The sequence below is a fragment of the Ursus maritimus genome, unplaced genomic scaffold (assembly GCF_017311325.1).
Source record: "Ursus maritimus isolate PB19 unplaced genomic scaffold, ASM1731132v1 scaffold_2, whole genome shotgun sequence".
Lineage (NCBI taxonomy): Eukaryota > Metazoa > Chordata > Mammalia > Carnivora > Ursidae > Ursus > Ursus maritimus.
This window is the reverse complement of record NW_024424452.1, coordinates 70651902-70677523: the sequence shown is the minus strand read 5'-3', so window position 1 is coordinate 70677523 and position 25622 is coordinate 70651902. Positions and strand designations below refer to the sequence as shown.

Here is a 25622-nt window from a genome sequence, read left to right as displayed (position 1 = left end):
GGGCTCCCACCTGTGGGTGTGGGGGGCAGAGCACTGACCCGAGACTTGCTGAGTGACCGCGGAGTCAGTGCCATGCTGGTTTTGCATACTGAGCAATCAGCTCGGGGGTGCTGTGTTTGCATGCACACTGACCGTTCACCCAGCACAAAGTGCCACTGCATGCCAGCCGCGGGTCCAGGCACGGGGGAGGGAGTCGTGAGCATGCTGAACAGGCGGTAAATCAGTAAACAGATGTGTGATCAACACATGTTCAGACAGTGATGATAAGTGCTATGAAGAACTTCGAGTGAATCGAACAGAACAACACCGGGCCGAGAGGGCAGGCTCTTTTGAGGAGGTGACCATGCGTGCATTCCCAGATGAGGAGGAGCCCGTGGCGATGGCGCGTGCTAAGGCCCTGAGGTAGCAACAGGCAGGCTGGGTGTGAGGATTAGCAATGGGGTGAGTCTGGCTCGATTGAGTGGGCAAGGGAGTGATGTGGGGTGAAGGGTCAGGAAGGCAGGTAGGCCGGGTCACATAGGGCCGTGGAGGTCATTGTAAGGAGTGGGTCCTGTTCTAGAAGCGGAGAAGCATTGTAGGGTGGAGCAGAGAGGTGACATGACCTAACTTATATTTCAGAAGGATCTCTGAGGCTCCTGGTAAAGTGGGCTTGGAGCCGGGCTGGGGGGAGTTGGGAGGCTGGCCGGTCAGGCGGTGGCCATTGCTCCCATGACAGGTGGCGGAGGCTGGCACTGGCCCATGATGTGTCCTGTTTCTGTGGCTGGGCAGCGTGCCTGCCTTGGTTTCCCAACTGCCTGTTGTTCAGGCTGGCTTACCACTAAGTGTGGTGTACCTTCTGTTGTTCAGCCGGGCTCCCTTTCACTGGCCTGGGGAGCAGTGGGGTGGTGCTCCATTGGCACCTCCAGTGCCTGTCCCCATGTTTGAGGCTCGCCGGGAGGCCTCAGTGCACGTTTGTTGAGTAAGTGGTGAGTTTGCCGGCGCTTACCAGGTGCTGTACTGGTAGAGCTGTGTGGAGAGAGGCCCACGGAGACGCACACAGACACACCAGGTGCACAGACAGGTGCATGACTCAGGAGGGGTGAGGACATCACTCCTGAAAGCCGGGAGCTTTAGGACTTCAGAGTAGCTAATGGTGACACGGACAGTGATGGCATTTCTGTCCCTGCACAGAGGGAGAGCATTTAAAACATTTGCAAGCGCTAGAAATGGACTGGAGAGGAAAGGGAGACACGTCGTTTTGATTTTCAAGAGACTTTAATTGCTGCTTTTTACAAAGTAGACGGAGTCCATGCGCTGACATGACCCACAGGGGTGCGGGAGTGTGCGGGTCAAATGCTTCTTTGTACTGCGGCAGCTCTGTGTGCGGTGTTACTTGTGCCAGAAGCGATTTTAAGGGGTTCACACATAGTAAATCCCCACTCATGGGCATCCTGTGGAGTTGGTGCCATTCTTGTTCCCATTTTATAGATGGAGAAACTGAGCCCATCGACCTTAAATAGCTCACCCAGGGTTCTGGCGCTCGATGGGCAGGTCTGGAGCCCGGCTCTCATTCCCGAATCAGATACTGTTTTCCCCAGGACACTGCCACTCGAGCCCTTCCTGGAAGCCAGAGTTAGAATATTCTCTTGCCTTTTCTCCAGAATGTGAACTTGCTAAATCAAACTCCCGGTGAAGTGTGGCACGTTCCAGCTACTATCCGCCTTTGCCAGACTTCGGAAAACACACTTGTGTGCACAGTTGACCCTTGACCGGCGTTGGGGGGTGGGGGGCGCCAACCCTTTGTGAGGTCTGTTAGATTATATACTGTATTCTGGCAGTAAAGTGAGCTAGAGAAAATGTCCTTAAGACAGGAAGAGAAAACACCTCTACCATCTGTGCTGTAAGAAATCCGCATCTCAGCGGACCTGGGTCGTCTGACCCGTGTTGATCAGGCGTTACATGTGCTTGAACTCACACCACCCCGTGCCCGGCATTCTGGAGTGCGCTGCTCACCAGTCTCATCTTTGCCTGATAGCTCTGGACCAGGCCGCCAAGCCCACCTCCCCATGTCGGTGCCGGTGGGCACTCAGCAAATAGGGACTAACAGTCTCCTTCCCCAGGTGCCCATACTTGTTCTCTTGTTCAGTTCGCCCTCCTTTGCTTGTTTTGAGCAAAAAGTCTCTAAGCAGCTGGAGGTAACAGGTAATTAACACACTTCAGAGCTGTTAAGTAGGATAATCGTCTGTCTTTATCCTGGAAAAGGCTCTCCTTTGGGAGCTGATGGCGCTGCTCAGGCCCCAGGCTGCTACCAGGTTCGCTCTATTAAGAAGCTGTCTGTGGTCCCTGTTCCATGAAAGATTTGGGAACAGAAGCCTCCCGTGGAGGGGACCAGGAGTCAGAAGGAGAGCTGGGGCTCCTTGTCTCCACACCGGGCTGGGAGGGCATCAGGGATGGGCACGGCTAGTCGGCTAGTCGCTGAGCCTAGATTCTGTGGGGCCTTACGACGGTGAGTCCGACCCGGAGACTGACTTGCCCACTGTGCGCCCCACTTTCTGCTCGGGGCCGAGGGCAACAGTAGAAGCTGGTAGGAAGGATTTCCGGGCTCCATGTCACCTCCATGGGAGATTTGTAGGTCATGTCATTCCAGGACGGAGAGGAGAACGTGACCATCTCAAACCACAGTGAAGGTGGACATCAGTGCCCTGTGGGGGTTCCCTTTGCCCGGACACTCCTCCTTCCCCAGAGCAGCATCCTCGGGACCTCAGCTGGGTTCCCTCCAAGGAGCGAGTTCGGAATGAACGTGTCTTGTCTCCCCTCCTCCTGCATCGAGCTGTTTGCGCGCTGTGCTTTGGCTCCTGTCTGGTGGTGCCCCAGACTCCACTCGCACTGTGCACACTCTCACTGCGGTCTCCACTCGCCAGACTGCTCGGCGTTCACACCTGGTGAGTGCTTACAAGACGGAGCTGCTGAGTGCTCAAGTGGGCTCTCCAGCAGCAGCAGCCAGGCTTGTGAGATCCTTGCCTTTCTGCCCTTCTCCTTCTAGAACATTCCCTCCCGTTGGCGTCTCTCCTCTCAGACAATCTGAGCTTTTGCCTAATCACTCCCCGTATCCTGACCCTAGTTCCTACTCCCACCATCCCTGGCTTAAAGAAAAGGAGTGAAGGAGTGGAAAGCTTGAGTGTGACTTAAGAGCTCTCTGGATTCCTAGGCATTGTAAGAGAATTCTGTCCCTTTGAAAATGTGGCATTATTTGAGAGAGGGCTTTTATTCTGACCTCCCCCTCACTGGGCTCTTAGGTACTTGGTAACAGTGTGTGAGGAAGTGGCAGAGAGGCTTTTGAAATTCAAGTGTATCTAGAAGCTGCAGGAAACAGGTTGGAAGGTATGGGTAGGGCAGGGTGGGAGCCCAAAGGCTTGGTCCTAAAAGGTACCAGGCACCTCCCAAATCTGCAAAGCCCTCTGGGACACGAGGAAGGTCAGAGACAGGTGGAAGGAGCCGGGTTTTGGGGGTGGGTAGCCTGCCGGGAATAGGCAGAGTTGACGGGACGGGAGGCTGGGGGTTTGGGTGGTGAAGTATGCTGGGGGAGATGGCCCCCATCCCCGGAAGATGCCAGGGCCAACCCTTGGGGGTTGTTTTCAGGGTGTTCTCCCGCGTGGAGGTGGCTAGGGGATCTGGGAGCTGGACACACTGCTCTTACCTGTGAAGGCTACCTGCCCAGGACTCCAGTCCATGAGCACAGGATGGTCATAGCCCCGCTGGGGGACTGAGACCCCAGGTTTTCGGAAAGGAAGCCTCTGCCTCCTGCCCTCTTCAAGCTCTTGGTCTATGAGTCTTAGCTCAAATGTTTAACAAAATCACCTGGGCAGTTTCAGAAAAATGCAGATTCCTGGCCCGGAGAGTCTCCCTGGGTAGACTGGGGTTGAACCCAGAAATCTGCCTTTTAACGTGCATGCCCCAGGCATTCTGTTGCAGGCGGCCAGCGGATCCTATTTTGGGAGTCGGTGCTGAGCGGCCCTTTCGTAAACTTGAACGTGAACATACACCCCGGGAGTTCTGTTATACTGAAGACTCTGGTTCTGCATGTCTGGAGGTCTGAGTGGAGCCCCAATTCTGCATTTCTCCCAAGCTCCCAGGGGATGCTGGCGATGCTGGTCCTGGGAACACCATGTGAGGAGCACTGTTCCCAGTGGGTTCCTGGGAACTGGTTGGGAAAGCAACCCCCACGCTGATCTACGAAATCTGAAACTCTGGGATGGCCCCAGCCATGTGTGTTTTAGCAGGAGCCCAGCTGATTCGGATGTGAGTGACGTTTGAGGAGTTTGAGGGGCACCGCTAGAAGCTTGAGGTTTAAGGACATGGGCTGCAGGAGCGGGGGTGGGGGGGGAGGTGAGCGCTTAGCAAAGCCCATTCTCTTTCCTATGTTCCAGCTTCCTTCTGTTTCAGAAACAGAGCTGAGACCCCTATGAATTCGGATGGGAGAAACCTTTTTCCTCGTGGGGTTGGGTATGCACACTTTTCTTCCTTGATCAAAGTGGAGGGGTTTCCCCAGTTAGTTGGTGTCCCTAGCAGGTGGTATGGCTGGTGGTCAGGGCTCAAGCCGACGGCCATCAGTCAGGCTGGGAGCTGGTCCCAGGGGCAGTCAGGGCAGGAAGGACCAGGCGGCTCTGGGAGCTCGGGGCAGGGGAAGCCCGAGGTGACAGCTGTGTGTGTGTGTGTGTGTGTGTGTGTGTGTGTGTCTGGAGCACCTGTGACCGGTGGCGCAACTTGGTCAGCACCTAGCCAGGTCCCAGCAGGGACTTCCGGGCTGAGCTGTGCACTGGGCTGTCCCCATGCTGGGGAGCCAGGAGCGGTGGGCAGTGGGGGTGTGGGTTCGCTCCCCACCTTCTCTCCCTGCGCCTCTTTTGCAGAGATGTGAGTCCATGCGGGTGGGCAAGAAGGCCACAGAAACTCCCCTGGTTTGGATGAAATGTGCTCAGGAAGGGAGGAGGAAGGAGAGGGCAGGAGCGCCCCATGAGGCTGGAACAGGGCGGGGCGGGGGGAGGCGGCTAGAGAGGAAGCCCTGGGGCTGGAAACCACGCTTCTTGGCTCCCAGGCCACCTGGCTCCCCGGCCACCTCTGTGCCCTCACTGACCACCAGTCTCCTCAGGGAAGGCAAATTTTTCTGTCCTCACGTGCCGGGACCCATGTAGGGAAGTCCTTCTCTTGCTGTCTCCCTCTGACTCTCCTTGGGTTCCTGGTGTACAGAACAGATCCACAGGGAAAGTGATCAGGGACTGGCTTCCCTTGAGTCCAGGCCCAGTTTCCGGGGATCAGCCATGCGGGTCTGACCCTGACCCTGACAGGGGACAGACACACTCGGCCCAGGTGGCCAGGATTGCTGCTGGCTGTGCAGGGCTCAGAGCTAGGCCCAGGGTTCCTGGGGACATTTCCTCAGCACGCATCAGATTGGTTTATGGTGGCTTTTAAATTATGGTTCTAGACTAGGTGGTTCTGTGCTAGGCGCTTACCTCCCAGAGTCCTCCGCTCACCCCTTAGAATATTTGATGAACATCGGTGCACATTCCAGGAGCTCAAAAACTTCAAGTGGCTGGCACTGATGAGGTTGTGGGATACAGGTGAGGTTCAGTGGGGTGGAGTCTGGAGCCAATGACCAAGACAGAATTCTTGAGTCTTTGCTGCAAATTGGTAGTTTATTAAAGCATGGGGACAAGACCCATGGGCAGAAAGAGCTGCTGCCCCAGGGTTGTGAGGGGTGGCTGATTATATACAATGGGTTGGGGGAGGTAAGAAAAAGGAAGGCTGAGAAAATACTTTCATATGTTAAAGAAGACTCACAGGATTCCAGAGGAGGCTTTGCCATTGCCACATTAAGGTTGTTTTTCCCTCTAGCAAGGCATTAGCATTAAGATAGTTGGGAACTTCCTGGAGGCTGCAGATTATAAGGACATTGAATTGTATCTATATTTCCTTCCGGAAGCTAGGTTATTGGTAGAAATGCTTTGTTCTTTTAGATCGCTAAGACATTTGTAAACTGAGGGAGACTTAAGTCTTGCAGGATTGTGGTCTCTATAGGTTGACTATTTCTTTGTCCTTCAGGGCAGCCAGGAGTGCCTGAGGAATGTCACGTACATCCCATGGTGGGGGTGTCTGTTACTGCTTTGTCCTCAGCTTGCCTTCTGTTCCCTCGTCAGCACCATTAAAGGGGCAACGCTCAGGTCAGCCCAGCCGCAAGCCTAGCTGTCGGGGTGTCCCAGCTAATCATGCCATCTGAGGCCGGGGCGCCAGTCCCCAGCACGAGGGGATCAGAGGCCTGCAGGGAGGCCGCGCCTCTGGGAGGCTGGCCTGGAAGCCCACGCTGCTCCCCATCCCTGCCCGCAGCTGGCCTGGGCTCTTGCCCGCCTGCTCTCCAGGAGCCCTCCGCCCAGAGCCACTACGGAGGAAGTGGCCTTCTTTGAGCAAAGGGACTGAGAAGAACATTCCTGCAAGCTCTCTGAATGTTTTTCTCCTCGTCTTCCACTTCAGGAAATCCCAGGTTCCCAGGCCTGTGACCTTTCTTTTCCTCCTTCCCAACACCCCTCCCCTGAGCGGAATCAGGGGTACGATTACTCACCTGGGGACAGCGGGGCGAGTGTCTCCACCTGGACGCTTATGAGAAAATTGCCTCCTCTCTGCTCATCCCAGGAGGCTCCTATGTGGAGGAATCAAATGAAAGGACATTATCCTCTCTTTTCACACCTACTGGCCCCAGGGCAGATAGACGCAGGATGTCCTTGTCCGGTGCGTGTCCTTGCAAACAGGCAGCGTCCAGGTTTTCTCGGTTGGAGGGGCAGGTTGGGTTGCGGTTCAGAGGAGACTGGGTGGGGAATCAGGGAACCAAAGTCAGTTCTGGGTAAGAGTGACAGGGGACATACCGGAGGTTGGGATTAGCTGATAACGGTCCCGTTCATCATGTCAGCGCACCTCCCCCTCCGACGCTGCTTCACCCCTGAGAGGGTCCTTCTCCACAGGAGAGGCTGTGTCCCCCCAGCAGCCTGGCTGACGGGTCGTCAATGGTGACGTTTACAGACGAGGGACGAGGGACGTAAGACCCAGCGTGGCTGGCTGCCTTTCTCAGCACCACACAGTGATCATTATGTAACCGCCAGAGCTTACATAACACTCGGAGATAGCGGGCTAATATTTTTAGCCCAACGTGGTCACAGCTGAAAACCTTGTTGTCTGAGTCCACGGAGACTGGGTCTCACAGCTGCCACTCCCTGCAAGCGGCACTCAGCCCTGGGACCTTCGCCGTGGCTTCCTGGCGTGGCTCTCAGGATGTCTGGTCCCAGGCATACTTATGCAAGTGGCTCGTAGAGCCCATCCGCCTGGGATGTGTGGTGGGGGCAGGAACAGGTGCGCGGCCCTTGGCCCTCGGGCGAGCAGCGTCCTCACCATTTTCCCCACCCCCACCCGATCTCCCCCCCCCATCGCTTCCCATCCCTCTCTGTGCGGGCTGGGGGAGCGCCCCAGTGTCCTGCAGTGAAGACAGAGGAGCGGCATCGTTGTATCCTGCTCCCCGAATCCACAAGGTGACGTCAGCAGCAGATCTTAGTGGGCTAACGCCAGTAATGAATGGATACACCAGCGAACAGGAAGACGTGTAAATGCAGTTAAACCACTTTGAACACAAAGTAAAATCCCTGGGAGAACAAGTTTGTGGATTTGGGAGCCGAGCTGAGGGGTGTGTGCAGGGGAGACACGACTGTACCGCTGGACCGGGGGCATGTGTGCAAGGAGAGGAACCTGCCAGAAAGTTCCTGTCCTGGCCGTGGGAAGGTGTGCAGGGGCCCAGACCAGTAGGCGCGGTATTGGGGAAAAGGGAAAAACAACCACAAGTGGGTGCGAAGGAGAAATGGCAAGATTTGGAAGCGGACTGGAGAGGGAATGGGCGCCACGGGGGAAACCGAGCTGGTGGCTGTCAGCAGCGCAGGTGTGCAGGGGCTGGAGGAGCGGGGTTTTCAGCACGTGGTGGTTCTGGGAATATTTGGGTGGAAATGTCCACCAGGATGCGGAGGTGAGGTCCAGGGCCTGGACAGGGAGTCGGGACAGGTGAAGTGACGGAAGAAGTTGGGGCGGGGGCGACATCGGGGAGTCTTCCCGGCAAGTGCGTGAGCTTGGCTCAGCCCTCCGAGAGCTGGGTCCTCGCAGCGGGGAGTAAACTCACCTTTGCCCCAGGCTTGGTGCACGTCAGGCCCGGCCTTCCTGCCACCACGTGGTGAGTTAGTGGCCCTTGCAGGCGTCATGTGTTGGACACCCCCCTTTCCCACCCCAGATAGCTCCCACCAACTCTCTGCTGTGCCCCCATGGCTCTTCTCCCGGAATGCGGGTCTCTGCCTTCCCTGTGTGGCGAGGTCTCCTCGTCCTTCCCAGCTTCCCTCCATCCCCCTGGGGGGAGTGAATTGCAGCCTTTCAGCGACCCCACGGAGCCCATATGGGGCTGCTTATTCAGCCTTTCTAGCTCCGATAATGGGGCGCAGGGAGACTTGATGTGAGACTCCCAACTTGTACAGACCGCACCCGCGTGGGACAGTGCCTCTGTTCTCTTGGGGGGGCTGAAGAATGAGATCAGAGCCATTTGGCAGCTTTTCCTAGGAAAACCCAACGTTCTCCACTGCAGAGGGTGGCTTGGGGTTGGGGTGATCCGTATGTGACAGGTGAGCTCAGAGAAGTATGGGTCCCACATGGGGATGATGGTGATGGCCCCACGGTCCGTCAGCCCCACCACGCTGGCTGTGCTCATGAGACGGGGCCGGCACTGGGGGATAGAGGGGCAAACCCAGCTCCGCTGTCCCCCCATGCCTTGTCCTATGTTTGACAAGACAGGTCAGACTTATGAGGCTGTGGAATATAGGTGAGGTTCAGTGAGGTGGAGTCCGGAGCCGACCACCAAGAAAGAATTCTTGAGACATCTTTGGTGCAAAATTGGTGGTTTATTGAAGCACGGGGACAGGACCCGTGGGCAGAAAGAGCTGCTGCCCCAGGTTGTGAGGGGTGGCTGATTACATACCATGGGGTTGGGGGAGGTAAGGAAAAAGGGAAGTCGAGAAAATACTTTCATATGTTAAAGAAGATTCATAGGAAACCGGAGGCCTTGCCAATGTCAAGTTAAGGTGGTTTTTCCCTCTAGCAATACATTAGCATTAAGATGGTTGGGAACTTCCTGGAGGCTGCAGATTATAAGGACATTGAATTGTATCTACATACCCTTCCGGAAGCTAGGTTATTGATAGAAATGCTTTGTTCTTGTAGACTGCTAAGACATTTGTAAACTGAGGGAGACTTAAGTCTTGCAGGATTGTGGTCTCTATAGGTTAACTATTTCTTTGTCCTTCAGGGCAGCCAGGAGTGCCTGAGAGATGTCACGTACATCCCATTGGTGGGGGGTGGGCATTGCAGGGTGTCAGTTTCTGCTTTGTCCTCAGCTTGCCTTCTGTTCCCTCATCAATGCTAGCCGGTGGGCGCCCAGGCCTGGCTGCTGGCACGCCACTGTGCGTGGCCCACCTGATGTAATCCCTGGAGGCAGGGCACTGTGCAGGCCAGTGGGGATGCCTGGCTGCTGGTCCTCCGCCCCGGGGTCGGGGGTAGGTCCTCAGGTCTTCCGCGCCGTCGTGGCCGGGAGCCTGGAGAGCAGGAGGGCCTGTGAGCGAGCAGGAAGGGCCCCAGCGCTCCCGCGAGCCCGAGGAAAAATTGGAGGAGCTCCTCCCACTCGCAGGGGGCTGTCCAGCGACAGTCAGAGGCCCCGGGGAGCATGCCGCGTTCTTCAGCTTCTGCCCACCCCCGTCCAGCAGTGACCCATGTCCCTGCTTCGAAGGTTGAAGCTTCCACTGTAAATCAAGCCCCGAAGAAGGGAAAAGCAGATCGTGGGCCTGAAGTCCAACGTGGACCTGGACGGTGGAGGTGGGTGGTGTGGTCTTGCGAGGAGGGGCCATGGGGATGCCTGCTCCCGCTGGGTCACTGGGGCCCAGAGGCTGGCTGTACCAGTGGTGGCCCAGGGCCACAGCCTCTGGACAGCTGGCCCTGTTAGCCGGATGCCAGGGCTCCTGGATTCCGCGTGGTCAACACGTTCATTCTCGAGCAGACTCGAGTCAGAAAGGTGCGGCTTGGTTGCAAAATGCGCTTCTTACATGCGCGCCTCCCATGTGTGTACTTTTAATGCGTGTCTCCCTGTGCATGGTCATCTGGGGCGGCTAACCCCCGTGACTAAAGGGAGGGATGAAGGAGCCCAAAGTCGTGTTCCGTACCCAGATGGGACAGTTTGAGGCAGTGTGTTTCCCACCCACGGAATCCTGGCTGGTGAGCAGAAGCCCGCATCCCTCACGCCAGCCGGCCCTGCCGCGACCCCGTGTCCTGGTCAGCCCAGCGTCAGCCCAGCGTATCTCATACTCGCTCAGTCTACCAAGTGCAGAGAGCACAGCACACCAGCTGAGAAGAGACAGTGCAGGGGGTGGGGGCGTGTGTTGGGGGTGGAGGAGGGTGATGACTCAGCAGGGAGAGGGCCTGGGAAGTCCCCTGGGTGGGGTCAGGGAGTGCGCTGTGGGCCTGGGGCTGCAGGGGTGTGGGGTGGGGGTGTGCTCTGGGCACGACTTCCCTTAGGAAGTGGCATTTGAAACAAGCCCGCAAGGCTGGCTGGAAAGATTTTTCTAGGAGCATGGAGGCATTTATGCGTCTGAATAACGTACTGTGCGCGTGCTCCTGTGTGGTGGGAAAGAGGGTACACTTCCTTCTCCATCCTGGGGTGTCTCTACTGGCCTGGGGACCAGATTTCTCCTTTACGGTTGCTGTGATCTCCATTACAACTTTGATTTCTGTTAAACACCCTGGGGAGTTTATGACAACTTGAAGCTCTTTTTACCATTAACCCCTGCGTGGCTGCGCCGGGGGCCATGAGCTCAGTCTTCCTGCTGGTTCCCCAGCTTCAGCCCCATGCCTGGTCTGGGTTGTCCTCTCTGTCCTCCATCGTCACTGCCATTCTTTCTCTCAGGCTCCCCCCAAGTCCACCCACATCAGGGGAAATGCTGTTTCTCTCTGCTCTCCCAGCCCACCTCCATTCAAATCAAATACGCATATTTGCTGTAGGCTTGTGAGTTTGTATAGGAGGGTACGGAGGGACCGGGAAGCCAGGAGCAGGGCAGTTACAGAACCGTGGAGACCCTCTGGGGGTGCCTCCTCCCACCTTCCATGACCACACAGGGGTGATTCCCAGAAGCAAGCACCCCGTTCCGGTAAGTAGGGTGCTGAGAGCCTGTGTCCGTTGGACTTGGGTAGGAAGCATGGCTCTGGGACCCCAATGAGGACAACAGAGCAGAGCTGGGCCATGGGGTCAGGGTGGCCTCGGAGTCACCAGCATAGTGGCGGCCTGTGGGGCAGGAGTGACTCTCCCTCGCACTGATGCAGGCCTGTGTCTCTGCTCCTCCTGCAGCTGGTGCTTCCGGAATACTCCATCCACAGCCTCTTCTGTATCATGTTCCTGTGCGCTCAGGAATGGCTCACCCTGGGCCTGAACGTCCCTCTACTCTTCTATCACTTCTGGAGGTGAGTCTGCCGGGGATTGCTGGCTTCCTCCTTTCTGCGTGGGCAGCTGGCCCTCCAGAGACACTGTCCCCCAAACAGACCGGCCGCCCCGTGCCTCCCTCTCTTCCCTGCCTCTTGGAGACCCGTTCTCCAGGGCTTTCTTTCGAAGCGGCTCCCAGATGCCGGCCCTTCTTACCAGCTCCTCCCCTCAGGGATCGGTGGTAAGAGCAGCTGCTGCGTGATTCACAGTCGTCCCCAAATGGAAATGGTCCAGATTGTTGTCAACCGAGGAGTGGGTAAAGGAAACGCCGTATGTCCTTGCAAGGGCGTTGTCATTTGGTAATAAAAGGCAATAGGTACTGACATGCGCTGTGACATGGATGAGCCTCGAAAACACGACAAGGGAAAGAAGCCAGTCACAAGAGCCCGTTATGTGAAAGGTCCAGAGTGGGCAACTCTGAAGAGAAGGGCAGTAGGTGGGTGGTTGCCAGGGACCGGGAGGGAGCGGTGAGGACAGCTAACGGGTACTGGGTCTTCTTCGGGTGTGACCGTGTTCTGAACTAGATACTATTGATAGTTGGACAACTCTTAGAACATGCTAGCAATCACCGGATTGTATACTTTTAAAAGGTGAATTTTCTGGTATGTGAATTATACCTTTTTTTTTTTTTTTTGAGAAAAGCTTTATTTATTTATCCTAGAGAGGGAGAGTGGGGGGCAGAGGGAGAATTCCAAGCAGGCCTCACTCCCAGCACGGAGCCTGACCAGGGGCTCGATCTCACGTCCCTGAGATCATGACCTGAGCTAAAACCAAGATTGGGACGCTTACCCGACTGAGCTACCCAGGCGCCCCTGAATTGTATCTTAATAAAAAAGCACCTACCAGATGGGCTGGGTTTTCTGGGACAGTTCCAATTTTAAATATTCTATTCTCTGTCAAGACTATGCATCCCATCATGTGGTTTGGGCTTTTTGTAAAATACGGTCACCTATGGACATGGGACGGAGGAAGGGGGAACCGAAGTAACGAAGGCAGTTGTGCAGGTGAAGGAGCCACTCTTTACCCCTTGCTCCCAGAGCTGCCATCCTGCAAACACCTCCTCATTGTCATTTTACCATAAAACGTAGCCTGCGTGTGTCACGTCTGGAGCACGCGCTCCTTCACCCAGCAAACACGGAAGACACGCCCCATGCCCGGCATTGTCGGGGATTCCAACGTGGATGAGAGATAGAATCTTTACCGACGGGGAGCACGCCTCTCGGTGGCAGAGGGAAGTCGATTCTTAGCAGATGGGGGAAATACAGGTAGACGTGTAGAGAAACAAACATTTAAGTGAGACCAGTAGAGGGATGCTGCAGGTCTGGAGGCTAGCACGGGCACAGGCTGGGAGGTAAGACAGCACTCGGTGTGTTGGGGAGTAGCCCTGGCTCGGCGTGGCTGGATGCGGGGTTCCGGAGGGAGGTGAATGGACGTGGGCTTGACAGACAGTAGAGGGACTGAAGGGCGGAGGGTCTGAAACTCTGCTGGGGATGTTGGAATCAACGTATTCTGCAGGAAATGGAAGCTCTCAGAAGGTTTGGGGGAGAAAGTGGCATTGCCTGATCCGAGTTTTAGGAAAGCAGCCGTGCAAAGGATAGGTAGGAGGGTGAACTTGTGAATCTGGAATTAGGAGGTCACTGTGGAATCACAAGTGAAGAGAGAATGGAGCTTGACCCCAGTGTGACTGCGCAATGGAAGTTGGAAGGGACAGAGAGGGTCCGAGGAGGTGAACTTGGCCTTGGCCAGTGAGCAGGTGCGGGGGGGGGGGGGGGGGGGGGGGGGGGGGGGGGGGGGGGCAGAGTTAGCCTAGAAGCTGCTGGCTGGGAGGGGACGGTGCCACTGACAGAGGGCAGGAGGAGAGGAGAAAGTGCAGGTTTAGGGAGAAAGGAAAACGACTCAGTTACACAAGAAAGCCCTGTTTTTTAAATAAAGATTTAATATATTTATTTGGTACAGAGAGAGAGTAAGTGAGGGAGAGAGAGCACGCACCTGAGCAGGGGGGAGGGGCAGCCATCCCAGGATCCCCAGATCCTGACCTGAGCCGAAGGCAGACGCTTAACCGGCTGAGCCACCCAGGCACCCACCAGAGTCCTGCGTTGAGTGAGGGTAACCCACTCAAGTCTGAGCTTGGAGAGCAGTCAGGTGGGAACATGGTGGTGTTGGAATGTATTTCCTGCCCGCTCTGGAACTTTGTGGGTTTAGCTCACCCAGAGGCCACACAACCGGGTGAGCTGTGGTCCCTTCTCTGTTTCACATCTGGGGCGGCGGTGGGACCCAGCGGCTCCCAAGGTTAAAGCACCTCCCAGAGTCGCTGAGCCAGGACATGGCAGGGCCCAGTGCAGCCCCGCCTCTGTATGGATCACAGTGCACGATATCCATGTGGTGGGTTTACAAGACCCTGACCAGTACCCTGCGGCTGAGGGACATGTGTCCGCCAGCATGGGGGCGGGGGGCAAGGCGGAGCCGATGTCCTCTTGCATGTGTGAGAGAGTGGCTGCGGGCTCCTCGACCTGGGGAGGGGACGGTCCTTGTCTGACTGTCTAGCCTACTTCTGGCAATTCCTAAGTGCTCAGAAAATGAAAAGGAATGAGGAGAGGAGGGTCCTTTGAAAATCAGAGTGCTTGAACACAGTCTTCCTCGGGCTTCTGCTCCCGCCTCCACCGGGCCCAGGCCAGGACAACAGGACATTGTCCTGCTGACTCCGCCGTCCTGCCCAGGCTCTGAGGCACCAGTGAAAAGCAGCCGGGTACCTCCGTCCAGTCCCTGTTCCTGGCGGAGGATTGCACCCAGCACCCAGTCGTCTCAGTGCCCTGTGCAGTGGGCACTTCTGTCCCAATTTTATAGACGACAAAGCTGAGGCTCAGAGGGGTCAATGGCCAGCTGGAGGAAGATCAGTCTGGTGGCCAGTAGCCGCAGAGTCCTGGCTCTCTCCACTGAGCCGCTTGGCCACCTGGCCGCCCCTTCCCGCACGGAATGAGGTTGCCTGGAACAAGGCCTCCCTAAAGGCCCAAGGGTTAGGAATCTCCCCCCGGGGAGGCAAGGAGTGTGGCCTGGAGAGCTTCGAGCCGGCAGGCATCACTGAACCCAGCTTGCGCTGTCCTCGTGGCACCCTGTGATGACAGATGCCGTCACTGTCCTCTGGGAGGTGAGGATGGGCTGGAGCACCAGGTCCCGTGTTCCTAATTACAAGGCGCTCTTCTGAGCCCGGGAGTCAACTGCTCAGGGCCCCTCTGCAGCCCGGCCTCTGGACTCCTTCACCAGAGTGACAGACAGCAGCCAGCAGAGGCCGTGCTGGGGGCCAGAGGTCAGCCCCGGGGTGGCCTACACCTCCCACCCAGCCTTCCCACCAGATCTCAGCCTGTGCTGGATGTTTCCTTGGAGATGAAGCTTGCTTCAGCCTCCCTCTGTCCCACGCCCTGTGCTTTTGCTTCCCTGGGTCCCTCTGCTGCTCTCTTCCCTCCCTGGCCAATGCTCTTTGGCAGTTCTGGGCCCTTCTACCAAGAAGAAAAGTGTCTGAACCCCACCACACTCCCGTGGGAATGTGACATCCCTTGCCTAGTATTCTGGATTTGAAAAGAGGGTCCGTGTGGAGGACAGCATGAGACCCAGAGTCATTAATGATCAGGGTAGAATGTGGTCGGTGGTGATGCCACCCTGTGTGTTGCCACCCCTATTCTGGGCTAACACCCATAGGGGTGCCCACAGCCCTGGAGTAAGGAGGCTCTTCTTGGTGCCAGGTGATGTGGTTTCCTTCCGTCAGGGCAGCTCTGTCTGCGGGCACAGCCCCCGTGGTGCCGGGGGGTTTCCGTGTCTGGGAGCAGCACTCAGTGCCAGGCAGCGATATGGGCAGAGGCAGACCACTGCTTAGCAGAGATCCCTCAGACGTCCCTTCCGAGCCCCAGAGCCAAGGATGCTGTGTCCTCTGTCCCCACAGGTATTTCCACTGTCCGGCAGACAGCTCAGAGCTGGCCTACGACCCGCCGGCGGTCATGAACGCGGACACCTTGAGCTACTGTCAGAAGGAGGCCTGGTGTAAGCTGGCGTTCTATCTGCTCTCCTTCTTCTACTACCTTTACTGGTGAGTGTCTGTCCCTCCTGGCGCTCTGGGTCCTGCAGGAGGCCTTGTCTGCTGGCGGGAGCATCTGTAGGGCCGCACAGAGAAACACATTGTCCCCACACCTCGAGGGAGGTCATTGGTGACATGCAGCTGGTCACTACTTCCCCACAGGGCTCCCTCCCCTGCTCAGCCACTCGGGTCCCCTGTGGCCCCTATGGAAGCCCCATGTGGAAGCATCTGGGGAATAGAACAGAGACACTGGGGGGCGATCTCACGTCTCAGAGGGGCACATGGGGTCCTAGCGTACCCACGTTTGCGACTCTCCTGATGTTATGTAACACCATGCTAATAAGCTAAACCGTCCTAACTTTGTGATTGTTCAGCCCCCGCCCCCCATCTGCACCTCTGTGCAGAGCGGCCCTAGCGAACCAGATGGCTATAAGCAGACTGCCTTATGGCCGGGGCCCCGAGAGCGCCTTTTCTTAAAGTGTCTCCCTCCTGTTCCTCTTTGGGCTCATCTCGGGGCGCCTCACCTGCCACCTCGTCGCGCGTGGCCACCTGCAGCTGGGCACAAAACCTGCTGGTGTCCCAGCGCTGCTGCTGATGCTAGCCAGGCGAGGAAGAGGAGAGTGAGGTGTTAGCAAGGCCACCCCAAGCTTGGGGCGTGCTGGGAAGTGACTGCATTTATCCACATTTAAAAATGAGCCAAGCTTCGAGCCAAAAGCTTGGTATGGATCGCTCAGTCTGGGGGCTAAATGCCTTCATCGCCCACACTGGTAACAATCAGGAGACGGAATCCCAGACGTCCGATGTTTTCCCATGTCACAGTGAATAGTGCATCTCAAGTCTGACCCCAAACGCAGAGCTCTGCACTGCTGGCTGTCTCAGGAAAACTCTAGAAAAGTCTCATCAAAGTGTGGTCTTTGGGCTTTCAGCATCAGAAGCAGGGGGCGAGGTGGGTGTGCTTCTTAAAACTGTGGATTCCTGGGCCTGGATCTGCTGACATTCCCCTCTGGGGGTGAGGCCTGCCCCCCACAACCCAGAGGTGCTGCTTGGGTCTGCCCCCTCGTGCTACCACGTCCCAGCCTGCAGAAGACTCAGAGCCCCTGGGTTTGTAACATACCTCTGGGATAACTCAGCCTTGGAGGGGATTCAGAGTTTTTCTACCACGTTCTCCTTGGTGTCAAGGGTTGGTCCAGGCTCAGGGTGACCCCTTCCCCCTCCTTCTCTATGGAGGGCCCTGGGACGTTGTCTGCTTCAACTTACAAGGAGTCTGGGGGTCTCTGAAGCATCTCTAGATATTTCCAAGGTGCCCAGCAGATCTGCCCAGTCAGATCTCTCTGACCCCGAATAAGAACTTTCTAGCAACTGAAGCTTGCTCAGGCTGGTTCCTGCCTTGGGAAACCAATAGAGGGTGGCCCTAGCCCTCCAGGCTCAAGGACTTGACACCGTGGGCTAACATGAGGTGCTGGAGTGAGCTCAGCCTCCTTCTCTGGGGGGCTGCAGACGCCCCCACTGCAGAATCATGAGCCTGTCCCCAGAGCCAGCTGTGCCGCCCTGGCTCCTGCCCTGTTAGCCTGGGAACCACTGTAGTCCAGATGGAGACGGAGGCAGGTCACACCTCCTCATTTCAGTTTTGTTGCTAGTGCCCGTTTGTTGTGAGAAAGAAGACCTGGGAAGTCAGTCAGCAAGGCTGCTCCCTGCCTGTGGGGTGGTGGGGTTGTGAGGGGGCCGGTGGGGGTACTAGGGTGCTGCAGGGGTTGGGGGGACGGCGGAGGAGGTGCGGGGGCTCGCGGGGGGGCGGGGTGAGGTGGGGGCACAAGGGTCTGTGTGGAGGCGAGGGATGCGGGGGCGTGGGGAGTAGGGAGCGGGGTGCAGTGGGGGCAGCTCCTGCCCGTTGCCTGAGTGTGATCATCCTGTAAACGTCGTGTCCCAGACATTCCGTTTGGCTGTCTGTCCTTCCGTTCGGTCTGGCTCTGCCTTCATGTTGCGTTTGTTAATTACTTTGCTGCTAAAACAAAATTGGAAAAACTGCGCCTCCTGCCTCTCAGGGACCTTGGGTGGCAGCCAGGGCTCCCCCTTCTTTGTTGAACCTGGCGCCTTGGGGCTCTGCAGAGCTCCTCAAAGACCCCATGTCTCCCGGCCCAGAATACCCAGCCCCTTAGATCCAGGGCTTGTGGGGGAGCACAGAACCGTCAGCCCCGGCCACTCCGGTAGGGAGAGAGGGGGACCCATGCACGCAGACAGCTGGGTCCGAGCCGAGCACGGACTGAAGTGACAGCCGCTGGGACCCTGTCAAGGTGGGGTTGGCATTTCACAGGACCTTGCAGAGATTAAGAAATGTGTCTGAGGCCCTAGCTGAGACGCATTTGTCTGGCCCCAGAGCTGGGCTCTTCTTAGCATCGTGTGCTAACCTCTCCAGCAGGTGCCCTGTGGACCAGGAGATGCTTGCAGGTTCCTGTCTAACAGGAACTCGAACACTAGCAGGCTGGGCCAGTGTGGACTGTCTGCCCGCCCCAGAGAGCCATCTCCCCAGCCAGGAGGGTGAAGTAGCCCCACCCTCCTGCCCTTTGCTCTGGGTCCTAGCTGCGTCCTTCCTGTTTATTCCTCTCCCTCTATGATTCTCTTCTCTCGGGCCGACTTGATGGCAGACACCCCGTCTGTCTTATTGGCCTGTGTGTCTGCGGTGCCCTGGCCGGAGCGGCATACAGTAGGTGCTCATGAGCTCCTTGTTATTGCGGCAGCTTGGCTGTGTGCTCCCTCGAGGCAGGTGTCGGGCTGCACGCTCACTGTTGTCTCTCAGCACCGAGAATGGTGCCTGGCATGCAGGAGGTGCTCAATACATGCTGAGTGAGTGACTGAAAGTCTGAAAGTGAGTGGAGCGGGTAAAGGGCATCTGTGACCTCCCTTGGTATCATCACAGAGAGAGCTCTGGCTTTGGCTTTGGGATGCGGCTCCTTGCCTTGCCCTCCCTGGCTCTGTGACCTTGAGCTATCCTCTTCTCACGTGACCCCCGGCTCCCCCAAAGGCAGGGAGACCCTCCAGCTCCGGGCATCTTCCCAGCAGTGGGGTAGCATGTGGCATCGTAGAATCATATGCAGCAGCTGATGGGAAGAGAACCCCCTGCACGCCCCCCCACCCCCACCCGGGGACCTGACGTACAATTGCAGGAAGGAGAAACGGCTGCCATAATAACCATGCGGATGAGGATAATAACCCATACTTGGAGCTATCACATCTTCTACCCAGGGGACACGGTACTCGCTCACAGCACAGCCTCAGTCCAATGCGGTGCAAAGCAGTGGGGCCAGCGGGGGTGGGGGTGGGGCAGATTTTCTAGTGCCAGGACAAGAAAGAAGCCACGGGGTCCAGCTTGGGGAAGGACCCTTGGGTGAGGGTCAGTCTGAGTCCCTCCTGGGTTCCCGCTCACTCCTTCTCTTCCTTTTCTCTCTGCATTCAGCATGATCTACACGCTAGTGAGCTCTTAACTCACGCCGCGCACATCCTCCGAGCCTGAGTTCACGGGTGCCGGGGCCAGACGGGGACGCGTGAGAGACACCTGCGGACTGTGGGCTTCTGCAGCAGCGGTGGGTCAAGGGGTCGCTGCCCAGCCTGCACTCGGGTTGCAATCCCTTCTGGGCCGTGGGACCTCTCCTGGGCAAGGATTGTGGCTTCCTGAGCGCACGCCCCTCTCTGACAGCTCCGTGCCATGCACACAGAGCCCTGGGACTGCGGGAGGGGCACTGGCAGGCTTCGCGGGGCCTGCCCAGGAACGGAATGACCCAGGACCCAGGCCGAGTCTGGGGGACCCGCTGAGCCTTGGGGGTGTCGTGGGCTGCCTGAGCCTCTCATGTTTCTTCTGACCCCTGGCCATGCCCCGTGCTTCTGTGGGACGGCCTGGAGGGCGCACAGATTTGCCTCTGGCTCTGACTGTCCCCAAGCCCGCAGGCTGTCTGTTTTCACACTGTGCCATGGGAGAGCCCGCTCCGCGACATCAGGAACGCAGCTCATGCTGTACGTCGGTCATGAATTATGTCCAAAGGCAAGGGAAGGTGGGAATCCAAGGGAAAAATGATTTTGTAAAACGTTCACAGGGGCAAAGTGTTAGTTCTTGGTCACCACGAACTGTACTCTTTGGCTGTCAATCCAAAACCATCACAGAATCCATGAACGCAGATTGATGGCTCCACGTTGTCACAGCCGCGCGCCCAGAAAATGCTGCGGTGCCCGCGCGCCCGGCAGCCAGGAAGTGACACAGCAGAGTCATAGGCCACTGCATCATTCCTTCTCTTTGCTCCACGCGGGGACTTTCGCTTGTTGAGAATTTTCCATTTGACATTCTCTCCTCTTTGGGTAGGAGTTGTTCTAGGAGGTTGTAAATAATGATAAGGCTGAGATGTTTTATGTTTAATTTGGGCACAATGATTTCCACCTTATTTCCCGAACTTGCTTTCCTTTCTTCTGTTTGACACGTACAGGCTATTTATACCTGTACCCGGCTCCCGTCGGAGGGCCGTGACTCAGGTTTATGAATGGTGTTTGTGTAACACGTCGTGCACTGTGTTTGAAATGCGGTGGCAGCTCGAGTGTCTCACCTTCCTGGCTGGTCTCGTTTAAACCCCGGTACAGGCTGCATTCGGCTCTGCGTGGTTGGCACAGGAGAAAAAAAGTTTCCAAAGGTGTTTTGCTTCTAAAAATTGTATAGAGAACAAAACTCAGACTTCTGCTCTGAGGCTGAACGTATAAAACTGGGGAATTTCGGTGGTATTTTGGGGAGCAGACTCCCCTTTGTCCATGCTGGGTAGCTGGGGCTGGCTGGCCTCGTCTCTGACCCCGTTCCTGAGAAGACCGGTTGCAAGAGCCCTTGACCCGCCATACTTCTCACCCTGGAGCTGTCTTGTTTGCTTTTGTACTTTGCCTCCTTCTAGAAAGATGTGAAGTGGCCCGTAATAGCAGACACAAATACACAGAGACCGTGAAAATGGAAGTAGGGAATTCAGACCCATAAAGGAGGACACCCTGACTTCCCGAGGTCCTGATTCCTGAGACTGAACCATGAACATTGCCTTCTCTTCGCAGTGAATGGTAGCCCACATTCACCTAGGGCTTCACCTTCTACAGATTATTTTCACGTCCTATTTGACCTTCCTTGCTGTCCTATGAGGTCGATACTCTTCTTTTTCCCATTTTCTAAGGGAGGAAGCAGGGGCTCAGAGAGGGTAAGTGACTTACTGTAGTCACACAGCAGCCACAGGCCTGCCTTTACACCCAGGTCGTCTGACTTCAGAAACCCCATGTCCTTTCCATCACCCGAAAGACAGCAAAGTAGCTGAGGCTCCTGTGGCAGTTCAATTAGCATAAGCTTTTCGAGAAAAGGAAATTTAAAGACATAAAGCTGTAGACAAAGTGCCTGGTTTTCTTTTCCTTCTGTGCCAGCCTCAGCCTTGCTTTATTGTGGCGGGTTCTTCCCCCAGGGGGTCCTCTGAAGGCTTCAAGAGCTGTATGAACATCCCAGTCCTTCCCTCCCAGAAGCTGTGACTGGGAACCAACTCCCCCGGTCTGCCGGGAGCTCGGGCCAGTTTTCAGGTCCCGCGAGAGCTAACCACGACCCCAGGGGCAAGAGCCGTGCTGGGTGCCCGGCTCAGGGCCACGACCTTGCCCAGTCACGGCGACCCCACAAAGCAGGTGGGTGTTCTTATCCCCACATTACTGGCGAGGAAGCTCAGGAGGCTCAGGTGGGTGAGTCTGCCCCAGGGACCGAGGCAGACCGGGTCTCAGGGCCGCGCCTGAGTGGCGGACGGTGACCACAGCTCTGAGTCAAGGTGTCAGATTTTACTCCAGACGATTCCCTCCTAGCAGCGCTGTGGGGTTGACGTTATCCCCGTTTTATAGATGAGGACGTTCTGGGACCTCAGAGACCCTCAGCGAGGGAGGGGTGGGCAGAACTGGGGCCGGCATCGAAGCCCACGTTACATTGCCTGCTGGGATAGCTTCGCCCGTCATTGTCCCACAGAAACAACCACAGGCACGGAGGAGGGCGGAGCAGGGGACAGTGCCCTGGGTAAATCCCCAAGTGGCTGATGAATGGCTCTCTCTGCCCGGCACAGCTCTGGGCACCTGGGATAGAGGTTCTCGGGCACAGGCATCAGGGAAGGTGCCGTGGGGACCCGATTCCTGTTGCCTTGGAGAGGCAGAGCTGTAGGCGTGGCAGTGCCCAAAGGGGCAGAGTGGGACCTGGGGCGGGGGGGGTGTCACTTACTCACTTTTCACGTCATTAAGGGAAGTGGATGATGACAGACACGGCAAGGACTTGTTAGATTAAATGAGGTCGTATTTGCAAAGAACCGGGAAGAGTGCCCTGCATGTGAGAAGTCAGGTAAGAGGTCCCCCCTCTGTGGGAGGTGGGTCTCCGTCGCTGTCCTCACTGTGGCCTGTGCGCATCCAGGTCCAGGGCCTCTGGTGGGAGGAGGGGGATATCACCCGGACCAGCTGCCCTCCTGACCCCTCGTTCCAGCCGCAATATCCTGACCGCCCTTTCCAACGCCGTGCTCTCCAACCCGTGACAGCTGCCCTTTAACGCTGGCCCCGTGCAGGCCCCGTGCAGAGCACGTCATGCGCACGGTCTCACGTAACCCCCACGACAATATTGTTAAGTAGGAGCTGGTTCGTAGTTCCAACACTGAAGCTGGTGGAGGTTACGCGAGTGACAGTTACTAGTGACGCATGGAGCCTAGACTCCAACCCACGTGTTTGTCCCCAGGGCCTTGGGCACTTTGCAGTCCTGAAGGGTGATGCCGAACAGGGCTGGAGGAGGGAGAAGGGGACAGGCGCTGTCCCAGAAGCGTGGCCGGAGCACTTGCTGTCTCCACAGCCGGTAGCTCAGGGTACATGACCCGGCATTCGGGTGGGTCTGAGCTACAGGGTCTTGTGCAAGCTTCCCGATCTTTCTGAAATTGAGCTTTCCCGTCTGTAAGGTGGGGCAAGAATACCTCCCTTGCTAGTGTGGTTGTGATCACCAAAGTGAGTGATGTGCTTGCGGCTTGTGCACAGGGCTCAGCACACCTTGGTCCTCAGCGCTCAGCTCCCTTCCTGCCCTCACAGACTTGAAAGGAGCCTTCCTGGAATAGAACCTTAGCTGCCTTCCTTTCTGTCCTATGGCCCGGTCCCTGGCATGTGACCTGGGGAGCAGAGCTCCGCCCCCTCAGGATCTCCCGTTGCTTGGCAATTGCACCGATGTTGAATGAAGTTATCGCTGCTGAGACGGTTTTTTCTCCCATGAGAGATGGGTCGAGCCAGCAGGTGCTTTGACAACTACACAGACCCCTTTCCAAACCCTTCCCATTCTCAGACTGGGGCTACTCCTTCCCAAACTGCATGCTGGTGAGAGCCGTCCAGATCTCAGGGCGGCCGCCTGGGCTGCAAGGCTTAGGCAGAGGGCTACGGCCGCTGCAGTTACTGGGCCGTGCCCTGGGTTGGGTTTTGGCTGCCCCCACGCCCAGGAGCTGGGCAGGATAGCAGGCCGCAGTGCAGGGCCTCCCAGGCTTTGTCCCACATCACCACGACCATTTCTGCTCCTTCATCTCTGCCCGGATAGCTCTGGGTGCCCCAGAGTGTCTTCCTGTGCTAAACTTGACCTCTTGGACCCTGTGCGATGCCCACACACTCTTCCTTCCCAGCTGGCAGAGTGCTAGGCTGTGGGAGCCACTTCTTACATTTCTTAGGGATCTTGCTCTGAACATGGCCCTTATGGAAACTGCTTATGTAAGCTCACAATGAAATAAATCGTATTCAAAACAAAGGTAATGTATAGTCAAAACACACCACCTCCTAGTTATTTCACGACATTTTGCTATTCTCTGTGCTCTTAAGGTTCTGTCTGCTGTGCGTCCGGAGGATTGCAATGTAAGCACGTGCTTCTGCGTGTTCCATGGGGTGCCGCTGGCAGCTTGAAATTGGCCGCGGTGGGAGCGTTTGCATCTGCAGCAGGTTGCGTGTCCTCCTTTCCCTCACACGCCACCCCCAGAGCTCATTGCTGGACGTTCACTAGTCCCCGGGGTTCATGTCCACCCAACCACGGTATGGCTACGCTATAGGAGCCGGCAACCACGCGGCACTGGTGGCCAGCCCCGCTGAGGGTGTGTGCACCAGAGCCCGGTGTCCAGGGCCTTTTGGGGCCTGACCTGCCACCCACCCCAGCAGTGACACCAGTGGCTCTCATTTATGTGCTTTTGTTTCCTAGAGATGATAGGACAGTAGACTTTTCAACTGTAAGTCTTGAGGCCCTGGATGTGATATAAGGAACACTGCCAAGTGTGAACGTCCTTCTGTACTTGGGCCCCAGGGCCCTTGAATTACCTTGGGGGCCGCCATCTCTCCTGTAGGGTGGGTCCCGTCCCAGGGATCGTCCATGTCCTCGAGCCCCTAGACCCCTGCTTCCTGTGTGAATGCTGGGGTGATACTGACCACACTCTGCACGTTACCTGCCCCATAGGGGGCTGATGAGGGTCCGGGGCGTCTTTGGGTGCCTGCCGCTGGGCTTTGCACACAGAGTACGCTCGGGAACCACAGCTCTTCTGTGCTCGGCTCTGCAGGCTGCTGAGTGTGGCGTCTGCTCCCAGCCAGCCGTGCGGCTGCAGTTCCTGCACGCACCCCTCCTCCAGGCAGGCCACTCTCCTCCTGGACCAGGTACTCAGGGGCAAACATGCACCTGATGGTGGAGAGATGCACCAGCAAAAAGAGACTGTTCGGCTCCCGGAGGGTGATAGGAAGCCAGCGGAGAGACTTACAGGCCACCACAGTGTTTTTGTCCCAACGTAGCGACCGGGTTCTGAGCATCAGACCTTGACCCTTTCAGAGATGCTTGGTACCTTGGAGAAACGGCATCACCTTTCCACTAGGACTACAGCTCTGAGATTTCAGAGCAGGGGACTGGGGGAAACGAGAGCTGGTTAAATACCAGCCCCTCCATTAAGTTGTAATGAGACGCATCCACCAGGCCCCCATGCCGGGGACGGTCTGTTTTGACTGCAGCAATGAAAACAGCAGGTCAGAGCTAGGGGCTCTCAGGGGAATGTTGCTGGTCAGTGGCATCATGGCACAGGTCTTGTGATTCTGTACTGATTTTCCCATAGCTCTGCGGGGAGTAAGTGTGGTGTTGAGGTGGCGTTCTGGGCTCCATGGGCTGCAGAGAGCCCTCTGCGTGGAGGGGTGTTGGGTGGAAACAGAGATTTGTGGTCAAGCACCCATGGCCCTGCGGGGCTAAACACACCCGCAGACTTTCCCCAACCCACCTGTGCAGGAAAATCTGGTCCTGGCATCAAGGGGGAGGCTGGTCTGCAGGGCACTCACTGTGAAATGCACCCCTGGGGACTCCGAGGGAGGAGTGGGGCACAGCCCTCCAGTTGAGGGTGGCCTGAGACATGAGCATGTATTGGGGCGGGAGGGGTCCACACAGGGAACTAAGGATGGGGAATGAGTGTGAAAAGGTAGGGCTTGTCCCAAATTGGAGAATGGCACTAATGAGAATTGATCCACATAATTCAAGTGCAGAAAAAGGTAGCAAGGGCTGGATTCAGGATCCCATGGATTATAAGCTCTACGAGGATAGGCTTTCATCAGGTAGCTCTGAAGCTGGACTTAGCTCTTATTAGGCCGCCGCAAATATATGTTGAAAGAAATGTTGGATCCCTTCTGGAATCAGCAGGAAGCAGAGAGAGCCGTTCCAGTTGGTAGGAACCAATGTCCTGGGAGGAACATGGAGGCTTCGTGCAGCCGCGTCCCAGACACCCCTTGTTGGGCTCAGTAGCAGTGAAGTAGGTGCAGGCGCAGCTGGGGCGTCTGCAGTGTCCCCCGCTGCAAAGACCTCTCTGGGCTCACTTTTCTCGGAATCAGGAAAACACAACCCCTAGACTCACGGGAGCAGATGGTGGCTCTCCAGTCATGGAGTGACCAACCCGAGACGCCACCACCTTCCGTGCTCGTAACAGCTTAGAAAAC

General features: G+C 56.8%; 1 protein-coding gene across 1 annotated transcript in view; it reads left to right on the top strand.

The window, feature by feature from the left end:
* CNIH3 (cornichon family AMPA receptor auxiliary protein 3) overlaps positions 1-20062 on the top strand; it is a 95094-nt gene extending 75032 nt beyond the window's left edge. The window contains exons 5-9 of the mRNA XM_040636133.1: positions 7611-7618; positions 9863-9889; positions 11438-11550; positions 15504-15647; positions 19087-20062. Of these exons, the coding sequence (XP_040492067.1) occupies positions 7611-7618; positions 9863-9889; positions 11438-11550; positions 15504-15647; positions 19087-19114 (320 nt within the window). The 3' untranslated portion in view covers positions 19115-20062. The remainder of the gene's footprint in view (positions 1-7610; positions 7619-9862; positions 9890-11437; positions 11551-15503; positions 15648-19086) is intronic.
* The last annotated feature ends 5560 nt before the right edge of the window (positions 20063-25622 follow it).